Raw genomic sequence first — 24,738 nt, 5'->3', positions numbered from 1 at the left:
GCTGCGCTGATTAAAACCAGGCCTGCGCCCCCGGGAGCCAACGGCCGGAGCGTGGCGGAATTGGCTCCTGGTTTGCTTTTTGTTGCAAGCTTAGAACAAAGCCAGTCCAGGCCCGGGGGTGAGGGAGGCGAGGGGCCCGTGGTGATGGACCCCTGTGGGGCAGGGGGATGCAGGAAGGGGAGCGGTGCGATTTTCCTGCGGAGGTTAGGTGCTGTGGGCTAATAGATGGGACCGGCTAAGGACTCCTGCTGTCGCCAAAGGCAGCGCTCTTGCCAGACGCGCGTTGCTCTGGAGGGTCCGTGGGCGTAACGAGCACCGAGCGCAGGGCTGGGAGAGACGGGGGGACGGCCGTGCTCTAGAGGCGGGGGCTGCCACCCTGGCGTCTCCCAGCGCTTGACCGGCCTGCAACGTGGCTGGGGGGTCCCTGCAGAAAGCAGTTAGCGCAGCCTGGTTACTGGGCCAGCGATTCCCCCTTTGCGTCCCCTTGTGTGTAGACAAAGCCAGCCCTCCCGGGAGATGCCGAACACACTGGTGGCCTCCGCCGCGATGTGCACACTGCACGGGGCTGGGGAGGTAACCCTCCTCCCCCGCAGAGTCATAGCTCAACCCACACCGCCTGGGGGAGCGTGTTTGGCGGCTGCTGCCCCCCTGGCTAAAGTGTTGGGCGCTGTGGGGACTCTGGCACCTTTCGCCATTTACTTAACGGGGGGAGTGTTTTGTTTTTTAAAGGAGACCTCTCCTAGAACCACATCCAACGCTACGTGCCATAGAACAGGCACTGCCGCTTGCCCTGAACCGTAACACAAGGCGAAGCAGCTGCATGATTAGTTTGAAAGGCAGCAGCTTAAAGAAAAGTTTTTACAGAGTTTATCATTCATCTGCGGAACTCCCTGCCCCAGGATATTACTGAGGCATTCAGCTCACCGAGACTTCACAGGGACATTAGACACTGATAGTGATAAGAATTTAATTCCGCTGGTGCACTGGTTAGGATTGGCCAGTGCTGCAGGGCAGAAACTGCCCGCTGGGGTCAGGAGGGGAATTCCTTCCTGCCTACCCACCGCGACACAGGAATGCGCAAGTAGGTATATTATGGGTGGGGGGAGGTTAAGCCTTATTCCGACGCATCAATTACTGATCGCTACAGGGACAGGGCCCTGGGCGAGCGGGCCCAATCCTGCACACGATTCAGGTACATCTCCCTTGAGGCGGGTGGGAAGAGTCTCAGCAAGGAGGGTGCAAGGATGCGCCAAATGTGGACCCTGCACCCAAACTCGTGCGGCAGCTCCACTGGAAGACACCACACGGTGGCTGGGACACTTCCTGCTCCGAGTCCTGCAGCGGCCCGGGCGAGGGGGCCGTCCCAGTAGCGCACGGCACCCCCCCGAGCCCCACAATCAGCGCGGTTCGCTGAGGTCTGGCGTAGCGTCACTTACGCGCAGAACAGGCCCGACGGGCCCTGGGCTTGGTTCGCTGCTGACTCTTCGGGGCGGACGATTCGTGAGAGGCCCTGTGGAGTCTCCGGATCCCAGCGGTGCCTGTGGGGTCGGGCGGGGGATGTGCCGTGGGCCGGTGGCAGAGATGGAAAGGATTGGCTCTGCATCAGCTCCCCCCTGCCTCGGACGTGTGTGTGGGTTCTGATCAGCCCCGCTGGCAGCGTTTCCCAGGGTGGTCAGTGCTTCCCTGGCTGCTCCCCGTGCTGGCCGGCCCTCCCCGTACCCCTTCCAGGGTGTGCTCTGCAGAGCTGGTACACAAGAGGCTTCCCTGGAGCGCAAGTGACACGATTTGTCCAGCCCGCACCTTAATTCCAAGGGGCTGTCACTGGCCAGATGTTTGCACCCGCTGAGTAGTCACAGGGAGGCTGCAGGGGAGACTGGCTGAGACGGTTGAAACGAGAAGTGAACGGGAGGGCGCTGGTGAGGCAGGGTCGTTCGCAGCAGCGAGGGGGTTACCCCTGTTCTTGCGTCTCTGGCCAGTCCCAGCGTGGCCTTCTCGCCTGTCCCCATCGGGGCGTTAGGGCTTCGTTGCTTGCCCCAGCTGGTGGCCTGGGCTGGGCTGAGCTGGTAAGCAGTAGCTGTCTCTCCCCGGGGCAGGTGCCTTTGGTACAGCCCGATGCCCCACATCGCTGCATCCACTCGCAAAGGGGGACGGAAGGTGCTTGTGTCAATTACTCAGTCGCACGTGGAGCTGGAGAACCGAGGCAGCTCATCCCGACCGCTGCAGAATTCCTTTATGCCTCCTTGGGAGGAGATCGTGTCCTTAGCTGGGCAGCTGCCCAGGGCCGCAGTGGCAACGCTGGGCCAGTGGTTCTCCACCTATTCGCCGCCCAGCGTGTTACGTGGCTGCCTCCAGTTCCACCCGTGGCCCGGCAGCTGTCACGTGGGCCGTGGCTCCGTGCCGACTGGCTGCAGGTTGAGAACCAGGGCAGAATTTGGCCTTTCGTATTTTTCATTCCACGGAGACTAAAACCGTTGGTTGTTTTCCCTGGTTGGTTTTTGCTGATCCTGGGAGTTCCCGTCCTGTGAAATGCAGCCAGGCCTGGCTGTCGGGGGATTCCCGTTCACGGCAGGGAGTGTCTCTCACCGGCAGGGATCTTCGGGCAGCGGCTGGAGGACACGGTGCAGTACGAGCGGAAGTACGGCCTGCGGCTGGCCCCGCTGCTGGTGGAGCAATGCGTGGACTTTATCCGGGAGCGCGGCCTCACTGAAGAAGGGCTCTTCCGCATGCCCGGCCAAGCCAACCTTGTCAAGGACCTGCAGGACTCCTTTGACTGCGGCGAGAAGCCCCTCTTCGACAGGTGAGCCAGGCACGCGCCGGGTTGTTAACGTGTCGCTGTGACAGCCCAGGCGCCGGTACGATCCCAGACACAGGGGTTGCCAGCTGTGCCTGGAGCTAATCCGGGAGATCCCCCCCCAGCACGGTGTAATGTCCTTTTCCCACCCAGATCTCCGGCTTCGCGCTCAATAGTCACCAGGGGATCGGGGCCGATTCTGGGAGTCCAGGTCAGTCCTGGAGGCTGGCAACCGGGCACCGACGTCGCTAATGCCTGACTTATCAAGGGCCACCTGTCCAGCCCCACCCGCCCTCCGGCCCTGCCTCCCACCCTGGGGGGGGGAACGCCCAAGAGCCACTTGCCTGCCTGGGTCTGGGGCTGCCACCAGTAACCGACCCACTGAGACTTCCCAGTGGGGACTGGTGCACTAGACCTGCTGTACCCTGGTCACTCACCCCCCCGCCCAGTTGTGGGGGAGCCCGGAGTTGCTGCTGGTGACAGCAGAGAAGAGGCATCCCCCCCCCACACACACACACTCCCCCGCCAGCTTCAAGTCGGAGGGAGCCCCAGAATTCCCCTCCCTACGCCTGCCCCGGGACTTGTGGGGGGCGGGGGGCTCCTCAGCTCAGTGGCTTTTTACTGCCGTCTAAACGCCGTTTACAGATTTTACAGACGGGTCCAATTTTAGCTCCTTCTTACAGACTGTCTAGCAGACTGAGCGGGCAACCCCGGCCTCGCCTCAGAGCCTACCCGCTCCCCCGTCACAGCCCTCATCCCCTGCACCCAACCTTCCTCCCCATTCCTGAGCCCCCCCACACTCCTCGGCCCCCCTCCCACCACACGCCACCTCCAGATCGGTGCACAGAAAATTCATTCCACACAAGGCTGTAACACATTCGAGGGAGCACTGGTTGCAGCTAACCCCGGGCAACCTTGTGTTAGGCATGTGAACGGTTAACTGGTAAGTATCAGCCTTACCGGGTGATACATACCGGTTTGCTGGGGGGCTGAAGCAGACCCTGATCTGCTGTGGCCAGGAGATTGCTCCAGCCCTGCTGGAGCAGCGCCCTCCCACCCCGATTAATCGATTAACCAGTTACACACGGGCTGCGTCTAGACTGGCATGATTTTCCGGAAATGCTTTTGAGTGCCAGATTGACACGGACGCTTTTCCGCAAAAGCACTTTTTGTTGAAAGCGTCCGTGCCAATCTAGACGCGCTTTTCCGCAAAAAAGCCCCGATTGCCATTTTTGCCATCGGGGCTTTTTTGCGGAAAACAAATCTGAGCTGTCTACACTGGCCCTTTTTGCAAAAGCTTTGCGCAAAAGGGACTTTTGCCCGAACGGGAGCAGGATAGTATTTCTGCAAGAAGCACTGATTTCTTACAGTAGGAAGTCAGTGCTTTTGCGGAAATTCAAGCAACCAGTGTAGACTGCTGGCAAGTTTTTCCGGAAAAGCGGCTGATTTTCCGGAAAAACTGGCCAGTCTAGACACAGCCATAGCGTTTAAATGGTGAACCGATGAGCCTGGATTTTACATCCCTCCTCTGCATTAGCCCCTGTCATAACTGATAAACAGGGACTGATCACAGAACTGAAAATGAATGGTAGCTTAGGAACAAATCGTCATAATTTGATCACATTCATAATGTGCAAACAGAATAAAGTCCAGCTCGGTGACGATATGTGTGTACACCTGGTGCTTTAAAAAGCCTGTTTCCCAAAGCAGGAAACAAGTTTGTGTCCGGTCTGCTGCCAGGAATAATGTAATGAGAAAAACGGGAGTGGGGGCTGGGAGTTGTTCAGAACATTTGCTTAGATGCCCCAAAAGCCAAAATTGAAGGAGGTGCCATATTGGTTAAAAAATGCCCTGGTTTAAAGGGGAAGTATTCTTTCTCTCTCTCTCACACGCACTCTTTTCTGGCTCCTTCCTAGTCTTTATTGCTCTTGGCTCGGCAGATGTTGCGGCTCCTCCGTCAGGCATCAGGCCTTTTCATCAGCCCCAATCTGTCCCCCTTGATTGGGGCTGCCAGGGAGGGGCTTGCACCAGCCCCTCGCTACAGAACTGCTGATTTATATTCCTTAAGAATGACAGAACATTGATAAGGGAAGCAAAGCTGCGCGCGGCAGAGTGAAGGACAATAAGGCATTTTCGAAGTATATCCTACCAATAGTACTGGTCTATTACTAGATGGAAATGGTAGAATTATCAATGCTAATTACTCCTGCAGTTGTTGCATTTGGTGCCATAGTAAAATTGCAGAGTTTCCCAGGACTGAATAACGCAGAAAAGAGGCAGGCGTCTTGAATAAGTATTTCTGTTCTTTACATGGGTAAAACCCAGATGTTATCTCATTGAGCAAGAACATCTTTACCATTAGTATAGGGTAAGCGGTTTCACCGCACATGCTAAAGGTCGACATTTTTACATGGGTGGGTCCAGGTAACTTTCCTCCCAGAGTTTTAAAATAATTGATTGAGGAGCTTGCTTGACTGTTGTTGTTGATTTCCAGTAAGTCTTGGAACACGGGGGAAGTTGCCCAGGAATACAAGAGCGCTCGTGTTGTGACAATTTTTCCAAGGCGTAAATGAGATGCCGCTGCTAATATACTTGTGTCCGTCTGACACTGAGCTAGGGCAGATAATAGGGGCTGAAATGAGGCTCAGTGAAGAAAGAATTAAAGGAGGGTAATATTATAAAACAGATCCAGACAAATCAATTTGGATTTTTTACAAGTTTGGTGGATGATGGTCGTCGTGTGCTGAGGCATTGGCCCTGGTACCGAACGGCATTTTGATTTAAAAATTAACTGCTATGCAATTAGCATGGGGCACAGTCAGTGGGTTAAAATCTGGCTAATGGAGCAGGGCATGGGCGTGGGGGGCATTGATGAGGGGCGGGGGGGGGGGCTAAAGGGGTGGGTAGCACACTGTGGTGGAGGCAGAAAGAAGCACCTGCTAAGGGGGGGGGGGTTTCAGCTTCTGGTCCTCCTGCTCTTTTCCACCCGGGTCTGAGCGCGACTGGCGTGATCTGCGCCAGAGGGGAATACGTCGCTGCAGCTTTCAGGGAGAGCCAGTCGCTTGCCTTTGGGGCTGCCCGGGGTGGGGGAAGGACGCCCCTTGGCCACGCCCACCCCTGGCATGCAGCCCCAGCACCCTGGTACATGGGGAGTCGGCGGGAGCAGAAGGGGAGGGGAGAAGAGGGAGCAGGAGGAGTCTGGTAGCTCAAGATGGCTCCGTGTCCACTCCTGCCCTTCCTGCCTAGGAGCGTGGAGCACCCCTTTGCTCCTGCCCCCTTCCTCCCTGTAGCACCTGGCCCGGGAAGCGGGGTCGTGCAAAACCCCTGGAGTGCCCCTGTCTGGAAGGGGAGGGCGCCCTGCGGCAGCTTGGAGGGGTGTGAAGAACCCCGTGGGAGCAGAGAGGGACGTCCCAGGGGGCAGAGCAGACAGCGGGTTGGGCCACGGGTGGCAGAGGCAGAACTGATGGAAACAGGCTTGCCGGGTTTCGCAGTGCCCCAGCCCGGATTCCGTTTAGAAGCGTGTCGTTTCCAATGAAAGGCGTTGGCGCTAGAGCGCGTGGCTGGGTTTTGACGGCCAGTGGCAGGCGCTGGTTCAGGCCCTTAGACACTTGCACCACACAAAGGGGTGAGAAATTGAGAGGCTCATTCCATAACTTGATTGGGTGCAGCCGAAAAAGGGGCTGTGCAAAGGGGTGGCCGCATTTTGGCCAAGGAGACAGGGAAATGAGGGGTCAGTTTATTTCCTGTGAGTTAAAACGAATGAAAAGGAGAAGTTAGATCAGATCAGTAGCACACTGAGCATTGCCGGACAGTGTCTGTGTAAGGGTTTGTTGCACGACATCACTGGAATATTGGAGCCTGTTTGGCATGCCTTGGGCAGAGGGAAAGAACGGACTATGCAACAAAAGGCACCCGAAATGATAACATCTGCAGACTTCCATCCAATTTAATCCAGCCCTGCATGCGATAAGCTGAAGTATCTCACAGGACAGTGATTAGAACAGTTGGAAAAGCACAGGCCTTAGAGCCAGTCGGCTGATGTTAACCTGCTGTGTGGAAAATGTGGCTTTTCGGTAACCCCTAAGAATATCAGAACAGCCGTACTGGGTCAGACCAAAGGTCCATCTAGCCCAGTATCCTGTCTGCCGACAGTGGCCAATGCCAGATGCCCGAGAGGGAGGGAACACAACAGGGAATCCCCATGTGATCCCTCTCCTCTCACCCACTTCTAGAGAAATAGAGGCTAGGGCCACTATTCCTACCCATCCGGCTAATAGCCATTGATGGACCTAACCTCCATGAATCTATCTAGCTCTTTTTTGAACCCTGTTAAAGTTCTAGCCTTCACCACATCCTCTGGCGAGGAGTTCCACAGGTTGACTGTGCGCTGAGTGAAGAAAAACTTCCTTTGGTTTGTTTTAAACCTGCCGCCTATCAATTAAGATCCACAACTGTGTGTCTTCCATGCAGTGGGACAGAGTCAATAGTCTTCCAAAACCTGCTGAAAAAGAAGCCTAACAGCAGGGTGTTTGGGGGCTGTGCTCTCCCCCACGGCCCCAGGTGCCCCTTCCTTAGCACGCTTTGACCATGTCAGAAGAGGGGCACCACAAAAGGAGAGCCAGTTGCTGGCACGTATGCCCCACATAAGGGGTCACTGCAGAAATGTTGCCCTGGATCATCAAGGGGCCTGGAGTGAGAAGGAAGAGAGGTGGAAAGGGCCAGTTTTCATCATGGTTAAAGGTTAACAGCGGGGCGCATCAAGTTTCCAGGCTGGGGTCTGTGTTCTTTGCTTGAGTTATTTCAGTTAATTGATTACTTATGAATGATCTGGGGGGGAGGGGGGCGAGAAACAGGGCAGGAAAAGTTGCAGGATCAGAGAGGACGGGTGGGAAATTTCAGAGCACCCTCGACAAGCTGGAGAACGGGCACCCCACTGCAATAACATTCAGGGTTGGTAAATGCCGCGGAAGGTACATGGGAGGGAATACAAAAAAAAAAAAGATTGAAAGCGGACAGGGCTTGTAATTGGTTCTGTCGCTCAGGAAAGAGGCTGGCTTGTCATTAGCCGAAAAGAGAAACCGGCAGCGCCTGGGATTCTGGAGTCTCGCTGGAGCCGATTCCCATATTTAACTATCCTTTCCCTAATGTTTAACCTAACGCTGGAGATGAAGCCCATTGCTTCTTGTTCTGCTTCAGCGGACAAGGAGAACAATTGATTCCTGGCCTCTTTATAACAGCCCTGAAGATTTATCAGCCCCCCCCGTCTGCTTTTCTCAAGTCTGAACCTGTCCGGGTTTATTAGCTTCCTCCCATAGGTCAGCTTTCTAAAAAAAAATTATACCCGTATTGCTCTTCTCTGGACTTTCTATGGGTTGCCCACATGGTTGTTAAAGTGTAGCAGCTGAGACTGGACACGCTGCTCCAGATGAGGCCTCGCCCCTGTTGAAGTCGAGCGGGACTGTTACTCTCCTGTCTTACCTACGACATCCCTGTCCGATGGAGTAGTCCTTTTTGCAACTTCAGCACATGTTGTCGTATGTAATTTATGATCCGCCATAACCTCAGATTCTTTTCAGCAGTACTATTATTTACCTCGTTAACTCCCCATTTTGTCATCACGTATGACTTTTTTTCCTTCCTAGAGGTGGAACTTGTCTTTAGTGAATTTCAATCTTGTTGGATTTTGGACCAATTATTTAATTTGTCAACGTGTTTTTTAATTCTAACAGGGCACGTCGACACAGCAGCGTTATTTCGGAATAACGTCAGTTACTCAGAAATAACGAAGTGAGCATCTACACAGCAAGCCCATTATTTCAAAATCAATTTAAAACAACAGGCTTCTTACTCCGACTTCTGTAAACCTCTGACAGATTTGCCCCAGATCGCTAAATGGAAATCTCAGGAATTGAACTCACAACCCTGCATGTAGCAGGCCAAAGCTCAAACCACTCAGCTAACCTTGTTGCATGAGGAGTAAAGGAAGTCAGAGGAAGTGTTCTATTTTGAAAAAGTGCTACCTAGCCATGCCCATCTTCAAAATAAGCTATTGTGAGCTATTAGTGTCGCTCAGGTTGCGTAGATTATTTCGAGTTTAGCCCTGCCGTGTAGACATACCCATACTGCCCTCCAGCCCCCGCAGACTGTCAGCTGCACACTCATCCTCCCCACTCTGTCTTCCAAATCATTAATGAAAATATTGACTCATACTGGGCACAAGACAGACCCTTGCAAGTCTCCACTAGATAAGCCTTTCCCGTTTGGCAGCAAACCACTGATCATTGCTGTTTGAAAAGAGGCTCTTAACCAGTTTTGCATCCGCCTTCTAGTAATTTCATGTAGAATACATTTCCAAAGTTTGCTGATGGGGATGTCATAAGGGACTGTCTCAAAAACCTCACTAAAATCACAATCTATCCCATTGATTGCTTTTCCCCATCCACGGGGCCAGTAATTCCATCAAAGCAGGAAATTAGCTTTGTTTGGCCTGATTTGTTCCTGACAAAGCCATGCTGGCTACTCCTGATAACCCTATTATCCTCTCAGTGCTTGCACACTGATAGTTTCATAATTGGTTCCAGTATCTTTCCCTGTTAGGCTGACTGGGCTGTAATACCATAGCTCCTCTTTGTTCCCTTTTTAAAAGGAATCTACTGTGTTCCCTTCTCCAGCCCTCTGGGACCGCGCCCATCCTCCACGTGTTCTCTTAGCTATTGCTGATGGTTCCAAGCTGGCTTCTGCTAGTTCCATAAATATTCTAGGATGGATTTCAGCAGGCCTTGCTGGCTTGAATACGTCTGTCTTACCTAAATACTCTTCGACCTGTTCTTTCCCTGTTCTGCTGTGTGTTCCTTCCCTCCTCTTATACTGTGCTGCTCACGATTCACCTTTTTAGGAAAGACTTGAAGCAAAATAGGAATTCAAGACTTCCACCTTCTTGATGTCCTCAGTTATTACCTCTTTCTCTTGCTCCCAGCGTAGTTAAAGAACGTCTCCTTTCCTTCCATGTCTCTTGCTAGGTATAACTCACTTCCTGCCTTCGCCTTTCCCAATTTCATCCTTCCATTCTTGTGTATTCTTTCATTCTCCTTAGCTGTTTGTCCAGTTTTCCAGTCTTTGCAGGATTCCTTTGTAGGATTTCTGGGTCATTAAAGAGCTCCTGGTGGAGGCATGATGGCTTCTCACTATTCTTCCTATCTTTCCTTTGCATCAGGATAGTTTGCAGATGTGCTTTTCATGTCAATCTCTTTGGGAAGCTGCCACCTTTCCTGAACACCTTTACCCCTTGGATTTCTTCCCATAGGACTTTACCTACCAGGGTTTTTTTCTGACGTCCATTGGCCTTATTCCATTGCTTTCACGCCTTCCTTCCTTAGAATCATGGCACTGGTCATGCCATGGTCACTTCCACCTGCAGACTTACAGCCAGTTCCTCCTGGTTTGTCTTCAAGCAGATAGGAGAGAAACCACCGGCCTTCTGGCTAGCAGCAGAACACACTAGCTCAGGGGTGGCCAATTCATTTAACAAAGCAAAACAGCGGTGGAAAAAAGGTGAAGAGCCGCATTGTCAAGCCAAACCCTCCCTCCCCCCCCCAAAAAACAAAACAAAAAACCCATAATAGAATTGTCAAGGAAAACCAAAACCATTAAAAACAAAAAAAAGGAGGCTGCCCCTTTAAGATGGCCGCCATCTTGGGCACCATTTTTAAAACCCCACAGCTCCGACTCAGTAAGCACAGGGGAGCCGGCGGGGACCATTTGGGGGGGGGGCACACAGGAGCAACTTTGCAAGACGCACTTTTGGGGGGCAAACGCCGCGGGTTGGCCACGCCTGCACTAGCCAAGGGCAGCACAGAGGCAGATGACCTTCAGCTACCTCTGTGACGCTGCCGCAACAGTGAATGCCCCATCTCGAAGCAAATCCTGCAAAAGTAGAGAGGCTTCAGAGAAAACGAGTGAGACTGAGCAAGGACCTGGGGGAACAAACTCTTCTGAAGAGAGATTGATAAGACTGGCATGTTCCCTGGGAACGATGAGTAAGATGGTTGTGGTAAAAATGTATACCTTAAAGAATGGTCTACAGAAAAGATCACACTGAAATTCAAAACTGGTAAAAGGAAATACATTTTCACACCGCATATGATTAAACTGCGGAACTCACTGCAACAGGAAATTGTTGAGGTCAGGACACGTGGCTATTTCTGTGTAAATCAAGAATAGCCGGAGTTCCTGACTCATTCTAGCAGGGATATTAAATCCCCTGTTTCAAGACTTCATCCAGTCTCTAACTACTAGAAACCAGGACAGGACCTATGTGGGGGGCAGATTGTCCCACAACTGGCGCTGCAGGGTTCTTGCACCACCCTCTGCAGCTTCGAGCTCCCAGGACCAAGGTTCCCTCTGAGCTGCGTGGCGGCACAGCCCTGCAGCTGCTTAATCAGCGCCCCCAGTCAGACAGTTCCCTGCATGGAGCCCTGAGCCCCTGACCGGCGGGGCTGATTAAGCAGCTGCAGGGCCATGCCGCCACGCAACTCAGAGGGAACCTTGCCCAGGACCCTGGGCCAGTGGGAGTCCGGGGCTGAACCCGTCGGGCCGTTCCCAGTAAATCCCCTCTCTAGCACTCTGCTACGTGTGCAGGCAGAGGAGCCACCGCCGCAAAGGAGGCCGGCAGCTCACCCCCCAGCACAGCTTGTCTGGATGCCCCCCAGCAGAACCCTGAGCAGAGGGCTAAGGGCAGAGGCTCCAGCTAGAGTATAAAACGCAAGCGCCAAACGACCTGGCAGGGGCCCCCAAAGCCGAAGGGGGAACCCAGGCCGGGGTGTCGCCTGCTGGGCAGCCCACGGGGCAGAGCTGGACGGCTGAGCTCCGCCCGGACACACGCGGCGAGGGGGGGAGCAGCAGCAGCGTCTGGATCAGTTTGGTTTTTAGAGAACACAGAGCTGTGTTTTCAGCCCCCTTGCTCTCCCCACTCCACAAGGGTCCGCCCTCCCCCGCCCTGCCTGGCCGCGCCCTCTCGACACCTCGGGGATGTTGGGACATGCCCGGAAGCAGCCGAGCAGCGGAGGCGCTTACCTGTCCGGGGTAGCGCTTTGTCCGGCACGCTGCACGGCGAGGAGCAGAGGGTTTGGGGCACGCTCGCCCGTTGGCTGGACGTGTGGCAGGACTGTCCTCCTGTCAGCCTGCAGGTTTCTAACATCCGTCCCTCTCTCCCGTCGCAGCAACACGGACGTGCACACCGTGGCGTCGCTCCTGAAGCTTTACCTCCGAGAGCTGCCGGAGCCCGTCATCCCCTTTGCCAAATACGAAGACTTCCTGTCCTGCGGCCAGCTGCTCTCCAAGGACAAGGGAGAGGTCAGTGCCCCTCTAACCTGCCTCCTGAGTCTCGCGACTCAACTCACAGCCTCTCCGTCTCCTCCTCCCCGGCCTGAGCCAAAGCCCCCTGCCGGCCCTGGGAGCCCGCCTGGTGACTCTGAACGGCTTTGGATCAGGCCCGAGCATCATACGCTCCAGCCTGCAGCCAGCGACTCGCAATAGTCTAGGAATCCAGGGGTCTCCGTGTCCACAGGGCACGGTTTTAGGTCCTCTTGGGCCAGGCTGTCCTCTAGGCGCTGCACTTACACTGAGTCAGGTTCTGATCCCGCCCTGCTCTGTGACCTTGGCCAGGTCCCTTTGCCTCAACGTCTCCGTCTCGTCCACAGGGAGGGTAAGATACGGCCCACGGGCTGGCTCTGGCCTGGCAAGCCTTTTGATGGGCCCCACCCAGACCCTGAGCCTGAGGCTGCTCCAAACAGCTAGTGGCTCCCATGTAGGCCAGTGGGAGTGGCAACGATTGGGCTGGGGCAAGGTGCAGCGTCCCACCCCTGGCCAGGCGTGCACGGCGCAGAGAGGCCCATGGAGGGAGCCTCCAGCTATTTTGAGCAATCTGGGTCTGCGGCAGGCAGAGAGCCCGTCTTGGGAGCCTCACTGGGCTGCTGGCAGGGAGCCAGCCAAGGTAAACGCCCCCCGGCCAGAGCCTTCCTCTGGCATCCCACCCCCTTCTGCTCCCAACTCCCTGCCCCAAGTCACCACCCAAACCTTCTGCAGCCAAGGTCACGACTCCCTCTCAGACCCTGCACCCCCTCCTTCATCTCTTCCCCAGGCCAGAATCCGCTCCGGCAGCCCGATCCCTGCCCCAGCTCACCATGCAACCCTGCTCCCCCAGGACACGACTCCCTCTCGGGGGGGGGGGGTAACTACAGAGCTTTTTCGGAAAGCACAGAGGGGTTTTCCTGTGTTGCCGATCCTCTTGCTACGAGGAAGAAGCCTTTTTGCGAAAGAGCTCTTTGGGAAGAGGCGCGTGTGGACAGGGAAGCGCCCGTTCTTTCCCAAGAAGAGGGAAAAGCACAGGTGCCCTGGTGGCCATTCTGTCCATCATAAACACAGCTGACGTGCAAGAGAGCGTCCATTCAGTCTGGGCGCGCTCTTTCGAAAAAAGCAGATCTCTTTTTCAATCCGCTTTGGCAGTGTGGATGCGCTCGCAGAGTCTGCATCCCCTCCTGTGACTCCCAGGTCACACTCCACGCCTGCATCCCAATCCCCTGCCTCCCATCTCCACTTCCTCCTCCACCCAAAATCCCTCTCAGACCCTACAGCCTCTCCTGCAGCCTACGCCCCTACCACAAGCTCCCTTTTGCACCCAACCCCCACCCTCTCTCCACAGAAATCTTGGAGTGCCCCCCTCAAACAAAAATGACTGTCCACCCCTTGTGTACCCAGTTCTAGCTCACAGGGACGTGGGGGTTTTCCACAGGATACTGGTCAAGGCCTTTGAGCTTTTCCGAGGAAAGGCGCCAGAAAGGGACAATGACACTCATGTGGCGGTGCTGGGCACTGCACTCCGCAGCTCTCCAGCGCCTTTTCTTCCCTGTTATTCCCCGCAGTGCAAGGGACCCAAGGAGGCCACCTGCTCTCTGGCGGCGGTGGAGGCTTGGGAGGGTTGTTTCTGCCGTGGACTTGCTTGGAGGGGCAGGATCCTGGACAAGGGGATAGACTGATCCTGCGCCAGTCACTACGTCTGAGTGCTCATGGCAGAGCTGCTGAGAGTGGAGGGATTTTACAAGCCTGCTGCCCGTGTCAGCCGAAGTCTAGGGCAGGATGGCCTCTGCCGTGCACACGGGGTCCGTACCCAGACTCCCTAGGGGCCTGTGATAAAAACGCTGCTACTTAGTTACACTCCGGCCAGGCCTACGCCAAGGGGGGAGGTGGACTCAAGATACGCAGCTCCAGCTACGTTAATTACACCGAGCACAGATTCTGTGACGTCTGCAGCTGGCCTGAGCAGCTTAGGTGGCCCCGGGCAGCCGCACGGACCGTTGCTGGGGCCGTCTCGGGCCACCACATCACCCTCCCCCTCGCCCCCAGCAGCAGCAGGAGTTTCGGTGTGGGGGAAGGCTGAGGGCACAGGAGGGGGGAGGGTTCTGGGTGGTGCTTATCTCAGGGGAACTCCCCACAAGCAGCGACACGTCCCTCCCTCAGCTCCTAGGGGAGGTGCGGCCAAGCCGCTCTGCCTGCTGCTTCTGCCTGCAGGCACTACCCCCGCAGCTCCCATTGGCTGCACTTCCCAGCCAATGGGAGATGCAGAGTGGGTGCTCGGGGCAGAGGCAGCGCATAGAGCTCTGCATCGGGGCCTGCCCTCTACTCCTCCAGTAGCAGCAAGGGTCCTGGGTGGGGACATCACCTGCAGCGCCCCGGGCCCCGAGCCCCCAGGTTTTACTCAGGTCTATAGTACAATTCATGGGCAGTGAAGTTTGGTTTACTGCCTGCGGGTCACATGAAGAACGCCCGTGACACTAGCGTGGCCACAGCGAGGAGCCATCGGCTGCAGCAAAACGGGACCACTCCAGAGCCCAGCAGCACACATGGCTTGCACGCAGGCAGCTTGTCCCCTGGGGCGGGTGTGTTAACATTTGGAGGCAGGCCGGAGCCGGTGGATCTGCAATGTCATCCTCTCTTTCCTTGTCCCACTCCCCAGAGGCAGAGTGCACCACCCTCGGGGGATACCAGTTGGTGGGGAGGGGGACTGGGCAAGCCCCCCCTGCAGATCCATGTAGCACCCCGCTTTCAGTGTTTATGGCATGGGCTTGCCTCAAGGAGGAAGATTTGCCCCAGACAACAGCAGACCAAGCTGCCTTCTCTACATGGCTGTTCTCGTTTGTCTCCGCCCACAGGGCACCCGAGAGCTGGCTAAACAGGTGAAGACCCTGCCCCAGGCAAACTACAACCTCCTCAAATACATCTGCAAGTAAGTGCCATGAATTAGCGCCCAGGATCACCACGGCTGCCACGTGTTGTGCAGCTTCGTGTGTGACCATCCTATGCCAACGCAATAAGCCAATTTGCACCCAATTAACCTCTGCCTTTAAAAATACATGTGGGGCCAGCGCTCATGCAGCCCTGGTAAATGAAGTGCTTGGCATAGCTCAAGGGCGGACAGTCCTCACCATTAATCATTTATTACAGTAGTGCCTAGGAACACACCAAGCGTGCGCCCCCGCCTGCTCTAGACACTGTGCTAATGCAGAAGACAGAGCAAGCCCTTCAGTGCAGGATCCGATTAGCCACCGCTGCTCCACCTTGTGCTGGCTCGGATGTGCCGAGCACACGTCTCGGACTAGAGGAAGAGCCCTGCGTACCCTCGAGGCTTCTCTCGCCAACGGGCAGCGTGCAACGAGGCATTCTGCCCCCCTCAGAGCGGGAGCTAAGCCGACGGCTTGGAATGCCTTCCCCAGAAGCGCGACATGCACGTCTGTAGTGCAGAGACGGGATGTTAAATGGGGGTCAGCAGGCTAATCGACTAGTTGGGGGAATGTCCATCGACTACTCAATTAGCCAACAAGGGGGCGAGCTCCTGGGGCAGCAGGAGTCCGAACGCTCCAGGACTGCTGCACCTCCGCTTTTTAAATGGCGTGAAGAGCCCCCAGGCTCTTACTATATGTAAAAAGCAGAGCAGCAGTGTCAGGGACTAGGCGCGAGCCAGGACTCAGCTGTCCCAGCTTGCGCCAGATCCCCTGCTGCGCCTCTGCCTCCCCTACCCCCCATGGAGACAGTGGTGGTGGGGGAACTGAATTTTAAGCCAGCTCCCTCCAGCACTGGCTCCTGCTTCCCCCACCCCTTGCTGCCTCCGACAGAGGCAGCAAGAGGCGGGGGGACGCGACTAGTCGAGCAGGAACCCAACTAGTCACTTACATCCCTAGTGTGGAGCAGGCCCAAGAGCGTCCCAGCTAACCCAGTAACAAGTGTTGCAAAATGGAACCAAAGCAAAATGGCCAGTTAACACCTCTCCGGTCGTAGGACAAAGGAGGGAGAGGGGGCTACAGGTTACTGTGATGATTAAGAACCCAGCGTCTTCATTACGTCTCTTCTTTGGGGCGTGTCGCAGAGTTATGGATTTAAGTTCCCAAACTTGTTTCCTGAAGCTATTGTGGCAGCTTCCTTTGAGGACAGAGAGGTCAGAGAGGGACTGGTTTTTCTGTGAAAACTATGTGCCTGCATGGAATGTGGTTTGTTGGGAATCCTTGTTCGAGGAGAGAACCTCTGTTTTCAGGCTTGTTAAATGGTCCCGTCTGCAGCACCAGTAACCACTGGGCCGGTTCTCTCCCCCCTCCGGTAGAGTTGGGGTTACTGTTCTTAGGTCTGTCCCGGGGCAGTGCTGAGACTTGGGCATGGCCGGGAACCCCACTGCGCTCACTCCCAGGTGGGCAATAATTTTTCCCCGGGGGCCACTTAAAATTTTTTTGAAGTAGCCCTGGGCCACCCCGGAAGGGGCGGGGTCCAACCAGAAAGGGGCAGGGCTACCCCACCCCAGACCATGATTGGCATGGGGGCGGGAGGAGCACGTGAAGCCTCCCTCCCGCCCTACCCCCACCCTGCGAGCAGCGCATGGCGCTTTGGCCTGGGGGTGGGGGGGAGCAGCAGGGCCTCTGTGGGATGGATCCACCCACTTGGCAGTCTGGATCTGGCCCACAGAAGCCCTCCCCCCGCCCCCCACTGTACAAACAGATCCAAACGCGCGCTCCCGCTCACGAAGCGCGCAGGCTAAGGCAGAGACGTGGCGGCTACGAAGGGAGCACAAGGAACTACTGAGGCGGAAGGTTTCACAGGCCGTTTACTCGTCTCTCTCTCTCTCTCTCTCTCGCTCTTTTTCTTCTGGGGGGGCTCCTGAAGATTCCTCGACGAAGTTCAGTCCCACTCCACCGTGAACAAGATGAGCGTCCAGAACCTCGCCACGGTGTTCGGCCCAAATATACTGCGGCCCAAAATGGAAGATCCGGTCACCATCATGGAAGGTAGGGCTCTTGCTCTGGAGGGGGGCCATGTCCTGGACCCCGGTGGAAGCCTCTGTCAGATATCCGATGCCATCACGATCGGCCCACTGGGAACGTCAATGCCTGGGGCGTTCCATTCCAGGAGCTGATAGGGGAGTACGTCCCTGGGAGCAGGACAGGGCGGACGCAGGCAGCCAATCTGGGCCACGGCTACTTTTAGGTGGTAGCGTGAGCAGAGGCAGCGCGCGTGTCTACCCGAGCTGGAGTGTTCACCGCCCAGCTGCGGTGTACAGGTCCCTTTCCAAATGTGGCCTTCCAAAATGCTTGTGGCACAAAGAAGATGTGGAACACAGACCTAGGGAATCAGTTTAAGTCACTGCTAGTTTTGCATCAGCTTACCTTTAAAAGTCTCTAATCCGGACAGAATTCCAAGAGAAAGTCTATTCCGGACACGTGCCAGACCCCCGGGAGGGCAGGAGACAGAAGCCTGAACTCAGCCATAGCTACGGAGTCGTTACCGACGCCAGTGTCATAAGGCAGGTCCCATCGAGAGGACGTCCCTTTTCTGGGGTTGTGGCTGAGCTAGGGGTGGAAAAGCACCCACAAATATCTGGCTGCCTCTTCGCTGCATGCTGGGCGTCCTTCTTGCAACCGACGGCAAGGTGATTGCTGAGCTGGAGACTGAGGCACATGGCAGGAAGGAGTGGAATAGGCTGAGAGCATAGAGCAGGCAGGGGGTGGGGGAGTCAGACTTCTCCAAACGTTCTGGGGATGGGCTCTTCCCAGCAGGGCAGCATGGCCTGGGATCGTCTCAACGCCATTGGGGCAACATTTGAGTGTGAGAGAGCTACAGTAACCAATGTCCTCCCAGCCAATGCCATGCTGGCTTATGCAGACAAGTGTGTATTGCATGTGTGTCCTCTTCAGAGAATCAGATCTACTCAACTGTGTAGCCCCACTGCCTCCGAAAACACAGGTCTCTATCAAGGGGATAGGATGGTAAGTGGCCGTGTTTGCTAGTCAGCAGTAAATCGGTGTAGGTCAGGCCAGCGAGCGCTCCCCTACACCTGCTTGATTGCCTTTGCCACCTCTTCCGCCCCGTGTGCCCTTCTCAGAAACTGTCAAGTGAAGTAGCGAGAGACGGATCTGAACCAGAATCCTGGCTTCAAATAGCTCCAAGCAGGCGAAAAGCTGGGAGGCCACTCCAAATTTTGCAGCCTGGCACCATCTTTGGAAAGAATACACGTCAAGTCCGAAGCAGGCAGCAGGAGGGATGTTACTGCCCAGTGAGAGCAAAGGATCCGTTAGCTATTCGCAGTGGAAGGGATTTTGGTCCTTAGCTTGAGAAGTCAAGTGGGACCTGGCATTGGCTGCTGTCCGGCAGGATACCGGGCTAGATGGACCGTTGTTCTGAACCAGTCTGGCCATTCTTATGGTCTGCCTGTGTGAAGAGATACAGAGACATGCTCTGAGCCATTAACAATACACTTCTGAAACCAAAATCTTTAAAGTCGGGGTCCTGAATCCGTATTGGGTGCCAATGAAGCAGTCTCATTTTTAGAAGTGTTTAGTTCTCCCACCTCCTGCAGCCCAGCAGGATCTCAGCATGTCAAAATATCAGGCCTCTTACTGAGATCCTGTAAAATATGGTTGTAACTATTTTAAGTGCCCAGATTTGAAAATTTTCCCCGTATTCGTTATCGATCTTCAACAAAAAGGATCAATTGTAATTAATGAAAATGCTGTTGATCTTGATTTTCTCATTGACGTGGTAGAAAATATTTGGCACGGGCTTGATAAATGGCCTTTTCTACTACTTTCTGTTTCACTGCTGAAAACAATTTTTACTGACCTATAGCTTGTTAATTGTCTGCCATTCACTGTAGAGTATTTTTGACTACATTGATGAGTTGAAGGAGGGTAATTCAACTAAAGTCAATGGAGTTACATCAGAAATGAAGCTACCCCTGTAACTTAACATTTTTATTGCTATGGCACTTTCCAAACAGATATGTAAACCGGGGCTGACTCTGAGGCTGCATTATAAGAGCTGTTTAACACTTATGGGTAGGGTTGAAGATCCCTACAATTGCGTTTGAAATAGAAGTACAGAAACAGGTAGCTGGACTGAATAGTGCAGAAAGCTATTTGTTCAGCTTATGTATGGGAGTGCACCCGTCCACCTAAAAAATGGACAGTAATTCCTCATTTAACATGTGCCCGCTTAACACGTTTTCGTGATAGCCTAATTTATTTTTTTTTAGGGAACGTTTTTTGAATTACACGTCTGTCTCCGGAATAACATGATTTCCCCAGCTGGCCCATTGCTGGCGACTGCACGGGGCTTCCCCCGCCTCCTTGCAAAGCGTTGGAGGGTTCGCCACTCACCGCACCGTTTGCCGGCAACCCCCCGTCACAGGGGCATACTCCCAACCCAATCCTCCTCCCCTTCTCTTCAGCCGAACACCTCCCCTCCCTGCTGTAACCCAGTCCCCTTTCTCCCCCAACCTTATGTCCTGGTCCCAACAGACACCCCCGCTTGAAACGCAACCCCCACCTTTTCCATTATTTTCAATGGGAAAATTGACCCCGCATAACACGTTTTCACGTAAGACGATCATTTTCTGAAACATATCGATAGTGTGAAATGAGGAATTACTGTAGAGGAAAATTACACTGGTGTCCAGCTTTCTCCAGGAGTCTTTGCTTCAAGGGAGAAAACATTGTATAATGGTTAGTGCAGGGGGCAGTGGAGTGAATCATCTGTATTGTGGCAACTGACCTAGATCCTTATGTCCTTCCCCTCCCCCCAATAATGGGGACAACGATACTCACTCCCTTTCTGCAGCCCTTGAAGGAGAGGTGCCCAGCGTCCTTGTTGTGTGTGACTTGCACACACCTGTTGCTTAAGGACGTGCCCCGGCCTTGGGTTTCTTGGAGACCGGAAACCACTAACCGACCTTGTCTTTTCTCCCATTAAGCTCTTGCCTCCGTTCTCTCCCCGCAGGCACCTCGCTGGTTCAGCACTTGATGACCGTGTTGATAAGCGAACATGGACGAATCTTTGCCGTCTCGCAGGCCGATGTGGCAGGGGCTCCGCCCGAAGCCCGCTCCGTGCTGCAGCGCAGCATGGTGGAGTGGATCTCCGAGGAAGAGGGGGAGGAGAGCAGGCTGGAGAAGAGTGGCCCCAGCCCTGCCAGCTTGCCTTCTAGCAGTGCCGTGGCGCCGGACGCCACTCGCAGCTCGCTGGCTAAAAACGCCTCCCAGGAGCGCAGCAGCAGGGCCAGCCAGCCTGCCACCAGCCCCAGCAAGAGAGTGCAGACGTTACCCACCTGGAAGTACTCCTTCCGGCAACAGGGGGCGAGGTCCGTCAGCCCCAAGCTGGGTAACTCATCCTTGGACATTCCCAATCTACCCTCCAGCGGGAACTGGCTCATGAACGGATTGTACTCTCTCCGAGGCCACCGCCGGACGTCCTCTGGGGAGCGGGGAAAAGACTCCGGTTCATCCCAAAGACTCTCCACCTACGACAACGTTCCCTCTTCCAGCCTCTCCCTGAGCGCACACAGCATCGCCAGCACTGCCTGGTCCGCCTCGTCCTGCGAGATCTCGGTCGTCGATTCTGTCAGCAGCTGCCCGGCCTGCCGGGCTAGCGACTCCTCCACGTTAAGCTCCCTCAAAACAGAATGGGCCACTCAGGGCTCGCTGTCGCAGAGCGAGGTCAAGCCTGCGGACCTAGAGAGCAGCGCGGAGAGGTTTGAAATGTGCGTCAGCAGCTGCAGCGAGCAGAGCAACCTGGCGGCTGCTTCCAAAGACTCAGCCAAATGCTCGAGGGCTCTGCAGAGCCTGGTCTCGGAGCTAAAGACAGAACTGAGCAAACAGAGGACTGAGTATGAGTCAAGTATCAAAAGGTAAAGTGGCTCTCAGCTGTGCTGGGGTCTCTCGATGCAGTGCCGCCCTCGTTGGACCAAGCCACTCCTGCTCAAACAGGGTGGGGTGCTGGGATCGAGGTTGGTTTACGAGAGCAGGGCTGCAACGTTCTGATCCAGCTCGCGTCTGAGCTCCCCCTGAGCTCGGTGGGGGCTGGTTCCAGCTTCGCTCCCATCTCTAGCCTCCGACAACTAGCGAAATGCCAATATTTTGTCACTCTCAGTGGGCACGGGAGGGATTCTCATTCAGTCAGTTGGCCTCATGGGAGGTGTAGTCCAGCTGGAGAGCCCAGCCAACCGGTGGGGAAAGAGGGCACGAGACCCCTTAACTGCTACTCCCAGGAGGTGCTGGGGCAACTAAGCCTGACACAATGACTAATGTCAGCGCAGCCTGACGCAAAAGATTTGGTTAAGATTTTACCAGTGGAAAATTCCACCAAAATCCACCTTTTCTTGGGGGGGGGGGGGGGGGGAATGTGAGTTTTAACAGTTCCCCATTTTTCAACAAGAATGTGCTTCAGTTGCACTTTTTACCCCTCCCCTTCTTACAACTTAGCTCTTGTCTAAACTTCGAAAGTACACTCTGGGCTAGGACTCCTCTTTCAGCCAACACACCCATGAGCGCCCCATGCCTGTGCTTGCAAACAGGTCTTTGGGAGCTCAAACCAGGTACCCAGGTGTTTGGTCACCTGGTCTGTGCAGGGAGTGGCCACAGCCGTAGCAAATTCACGAGCTGGTTTGAAAATGCAGCCTTCATTTAGAGCCCGGTGGTACAGGCATCATACATACTCCGCTCCAGCAGCCCCAAGGAGAGTTTCGGAACACACACAGGTAGGGGTTGCGGGATCAATGTGCTGTTTAAAATGTGTGTGTGTGTCACAGGGATATTGGCAGGGAAGCATGCGTGTGAAATACTGGGGGGTTACCAGACTTGGATGTGCTGTTGCATATAAGACATGGGCTGATAGGCAGGGCAGTCAATTGTTCTGTACCCCCTCGCTCCCATGTAGCAGAGCTCAGAGCTCTTTGCAGAGGCGGTAGGCACTATTACCTAGGTTTCATATATGGGGAGAGAGAGGCACGGAGCACTGTGGTGACTTACCCAAGGCCGGCCAGCAGGCCCCGCTGAAGAAAAGTTGCAGATTGAGGAGTCTGGTGTCATGCTGTTAGGCAGCAGTAGGCCCAGAAAAGTAGGTGTTGCATTTTGGTAAATGAGCTCTGGATATTTGGCATGTTACTTATTCACTGGGCTATTATGTATCTAGTGAGTAGGGGTCCCACTCACGAGCCAGGATACAACACAGAGCACCAGGACTGAAACTAGTGTAGATACAGTACAGTGCAGATTTAAGTCAAGGTGTCTGTTACTAGTTATTTCTTGTGTGTTACAAGCGGCTCGGCTTGCTGGCTCTTCCAGTCTGTCTTGTCTGAGCTGGGATCCAGTCCTGGGGTGCTTTTCATCTTCTTTTCTTGGTTTTTTTAATACAGCTTCCCAGGTTTGTTTTTGCTTTTTTAAAACAAAGACATTTCGTTACGCACAACTGCAACAACTCTACCCCTGCGCACCAGTGTGATTTGAATTCCAATGCGAAAGTGTCTGTTTCAACCTCTGGAGCTACTCTGGTTAGGAGTCCCAAGAGTCTGTTATGCCATATACACCTGTCAGTTTAGCAAGAGGCATAACACACTGTACTATGCGCAAGTCAATACTGTAGTGGGTGACCCATAGGAGAGCAGGCCTGATAGACACAGCCATGCCGCCCCTCACACAAAGCACGCTCTAAGAGAACAGCATTTGGGTTTCAGTCCCCTCGGTGGGTACAGAGCTCTGACTCTTTGCTTTACTAAGGGTTCTGCAGGGCACAGACTTAATGCCAGTTAGAAGCAGCAGCCAGTCTAGTATGCCTGGTGTTCCAGTCCTGTAGGTTAAAGGGTATTTTGACAAGTAAAAGCAATGGCATGAAGGAAGAGGAAAGTTGCTTATAAACCTATGAATGGGTTGATTTGTAAATCCTCAGAAGGTTGATTCTCTCCCCACAGAATCAGTGTCGTAAGTTTGGGAAGGACATGGTCTCTCAGATGCAAAAAAACCCTGAATCTTAATTAATCATTCACAATTCAACTCAACATCGCCTCCTGAGTTACAGTTGGTACCTCCGTAACAAAAGCCCACTGTCGATGGCATCATACAAGGTGTTTGTTCTGGCTGTCATATGGAAAACGTGTATTTTTCATGGCAATCACTGTAGCAGTTGTCTAGAGACTAAAACACTCTTTTTCCTCTTGTCTTTAAAGAATTGAAGCAGCAAGCGCTGAACTGAGGAAACAGGTGGCAAGGTTAGAAGAGGAGTTGGACCAGGAGCGAAAGAAATACACAATGCTGGAGATCAAACTGAGGAATTCAGAGCGCGCGCGTGAAGATGCAGAAAAGAGAAACCAGCTCCTGCAGACAGAAATGGAAGAGTTTTTTTCTACATTAGGAAATCTGACTGCTGCAAGTCGGGGAGCTAAAGTGCCAAAGTAAAGGAAGCAGCAGTACACAGACAGTGGTTTTCAATTCCAGCACAAGTCGTTCTGTTCGGGGTTGCTCATGCATCATGAGTAGTTCTGCTGCGATTCCCTGCGCTAAGAATTTTTGCTGTTTTGTTTACATATGCTATAGTATTGGCACTATCAGGGACACTGACTGCGAGAGGCAATGTTTGAAACCACAGATGGCTGGACCATTCCTTCCTAACGTCAAAGGGATAACTCTTACACAGACACACCCCTGGATCTGGCTTTACTGTCCTTTGCTGGCCAGGGACAACAGTAACGCTCCCAACATTACTGCCATGACCTAAGCGAGCTGAGGTGGGCCGGAGCACGCATGGCTCCTCTGGAGGTGACCCAGCTAGCCTGGCAGCACTGTTTAGCCCACATGATGAATCAAGCTGGACTTTTCAGGTTTTCCTTTCATTGTGAAATCTGTTTAACAAGTTCCTTGATGGAAGTGCTTTCTTCCTGTACTTGGTATTATGTTATGAAGGCGTTTTGCAAAACTAGCCAGGCACCTGAAGGCATTTGAAAGTCTGACACCTTCATTAAAGGTTGCTGCCCAATTTTCCATCCTTCCCTACTCTAAATATTATTTGCACCAAATGTGACTTAAAATATGTGACTAATAAATCACTTGGAGGGGCAACCCCCCTGGAGATTTAACTCAACACTTGCCACCAGTCCGTGTCCTTGTCAGCCAGGCTTTGCACTGGTCTGAGGTTTGAAGTAACGACTGTGTCATTAATTGCAGAAATGGAGTTCAACGCGGGGCTGAGAGATTGCTGATTTCTATGCTGCTCTGTTAATAAGTGCCTGTTAGTTAAAGGCCACAATATGGAAGCTACCAAAGCACCTCAGATATGACAGTAGCAGGAGAGTTTTGACTGCAGGCTTAAATGTAGCTGCCATGCACTCATATAAGAGACTTCAAGTACTAGAGACAGAGTCTGCTCCTTGCTGATTTATCCCAATTCTCACCTGGCAAACAGCGCTCTCAGAGCCAGAGGTGCTAAGTCTACCCAGTCTTGCATTTCTGTGGCACTCCACACACACACACCCTCTGCTAAGGCAGAGAGGTCAACTGTTTTGTTCCCCCCTCCGCCCCAGTTTCTGTCGTCTGCATGGGAGAAATTGTCAGTGAAGGAAGCTAACAGGAGGGGAGCAGCCGTGCTAGCCC

At 54.0% G+C, this 24,738-nt stretch overlaps 1 protein-coding gene across 6 annotated transcripts in view; it reads left to right on the top strand.

Annotated features, from left to right (window-relative positions):
* ARHGAP22 (Rho GTPase activating protein 22) overlaps positions 1 to 24,136 on the top strand; it is a 117,863-nt gene extending 93,727 nt beyond the window's left edge. For all 6 annotated transcript variants that reach the window (XM_006118141.5, XM_075934643.2, XM_075934644.2 and 3 more), the window contains 6 exons: positions 2,590 to 2,797; positions 12,010 to 12,142; positions 14,998 to 15,071; positions 16,994 to 17,115; positions 20,102 to 21,005; positions 23,319 to 24,136. In XM_006118141.5, the coding sequence (XP_006118203.3) occupies positions 2,590 to 2,797; positions 12,010 to 12,142; positions 14,998 to 15,071; positions 16,994 to 17,115; positions 20,102 to 21,005; positions 23,319 to 23,547 (1,670 nt within the window). In that variant the 3' untranslated portion in view covers positions 23,548 to 24,136. The remainder of the gene's footprint in view (positions 1 to 2,589; positions 2,798 to 12,009; positions 12,143 to 14,997; positions 15,072 to 16,993; positions 17,116 to 20,101; positions 21,006 to 23,318) is intronic.
* Positions 24,137 to 24,738: the final 602 nt, after the last annotated feature.

Source organism: Pelodiscus sinensis, chromosome 8 (assembly GCF_052426305.1).
Source record: "Pelodiscus sinensis isolate ZL-2025 chromosome 8, ASM5242630v1, whole genome shotgun sequence".
NCBI classification, from domain to species: domain Eukaryota; kingdom Metazoa; phylum Chordata; order Testudines; family Trionychidae; genus Pelodiscus; species Pelodiscus sinensis.
This window is presented reverse-complemented; position numbering and strand designations above follow the sequence as displayed.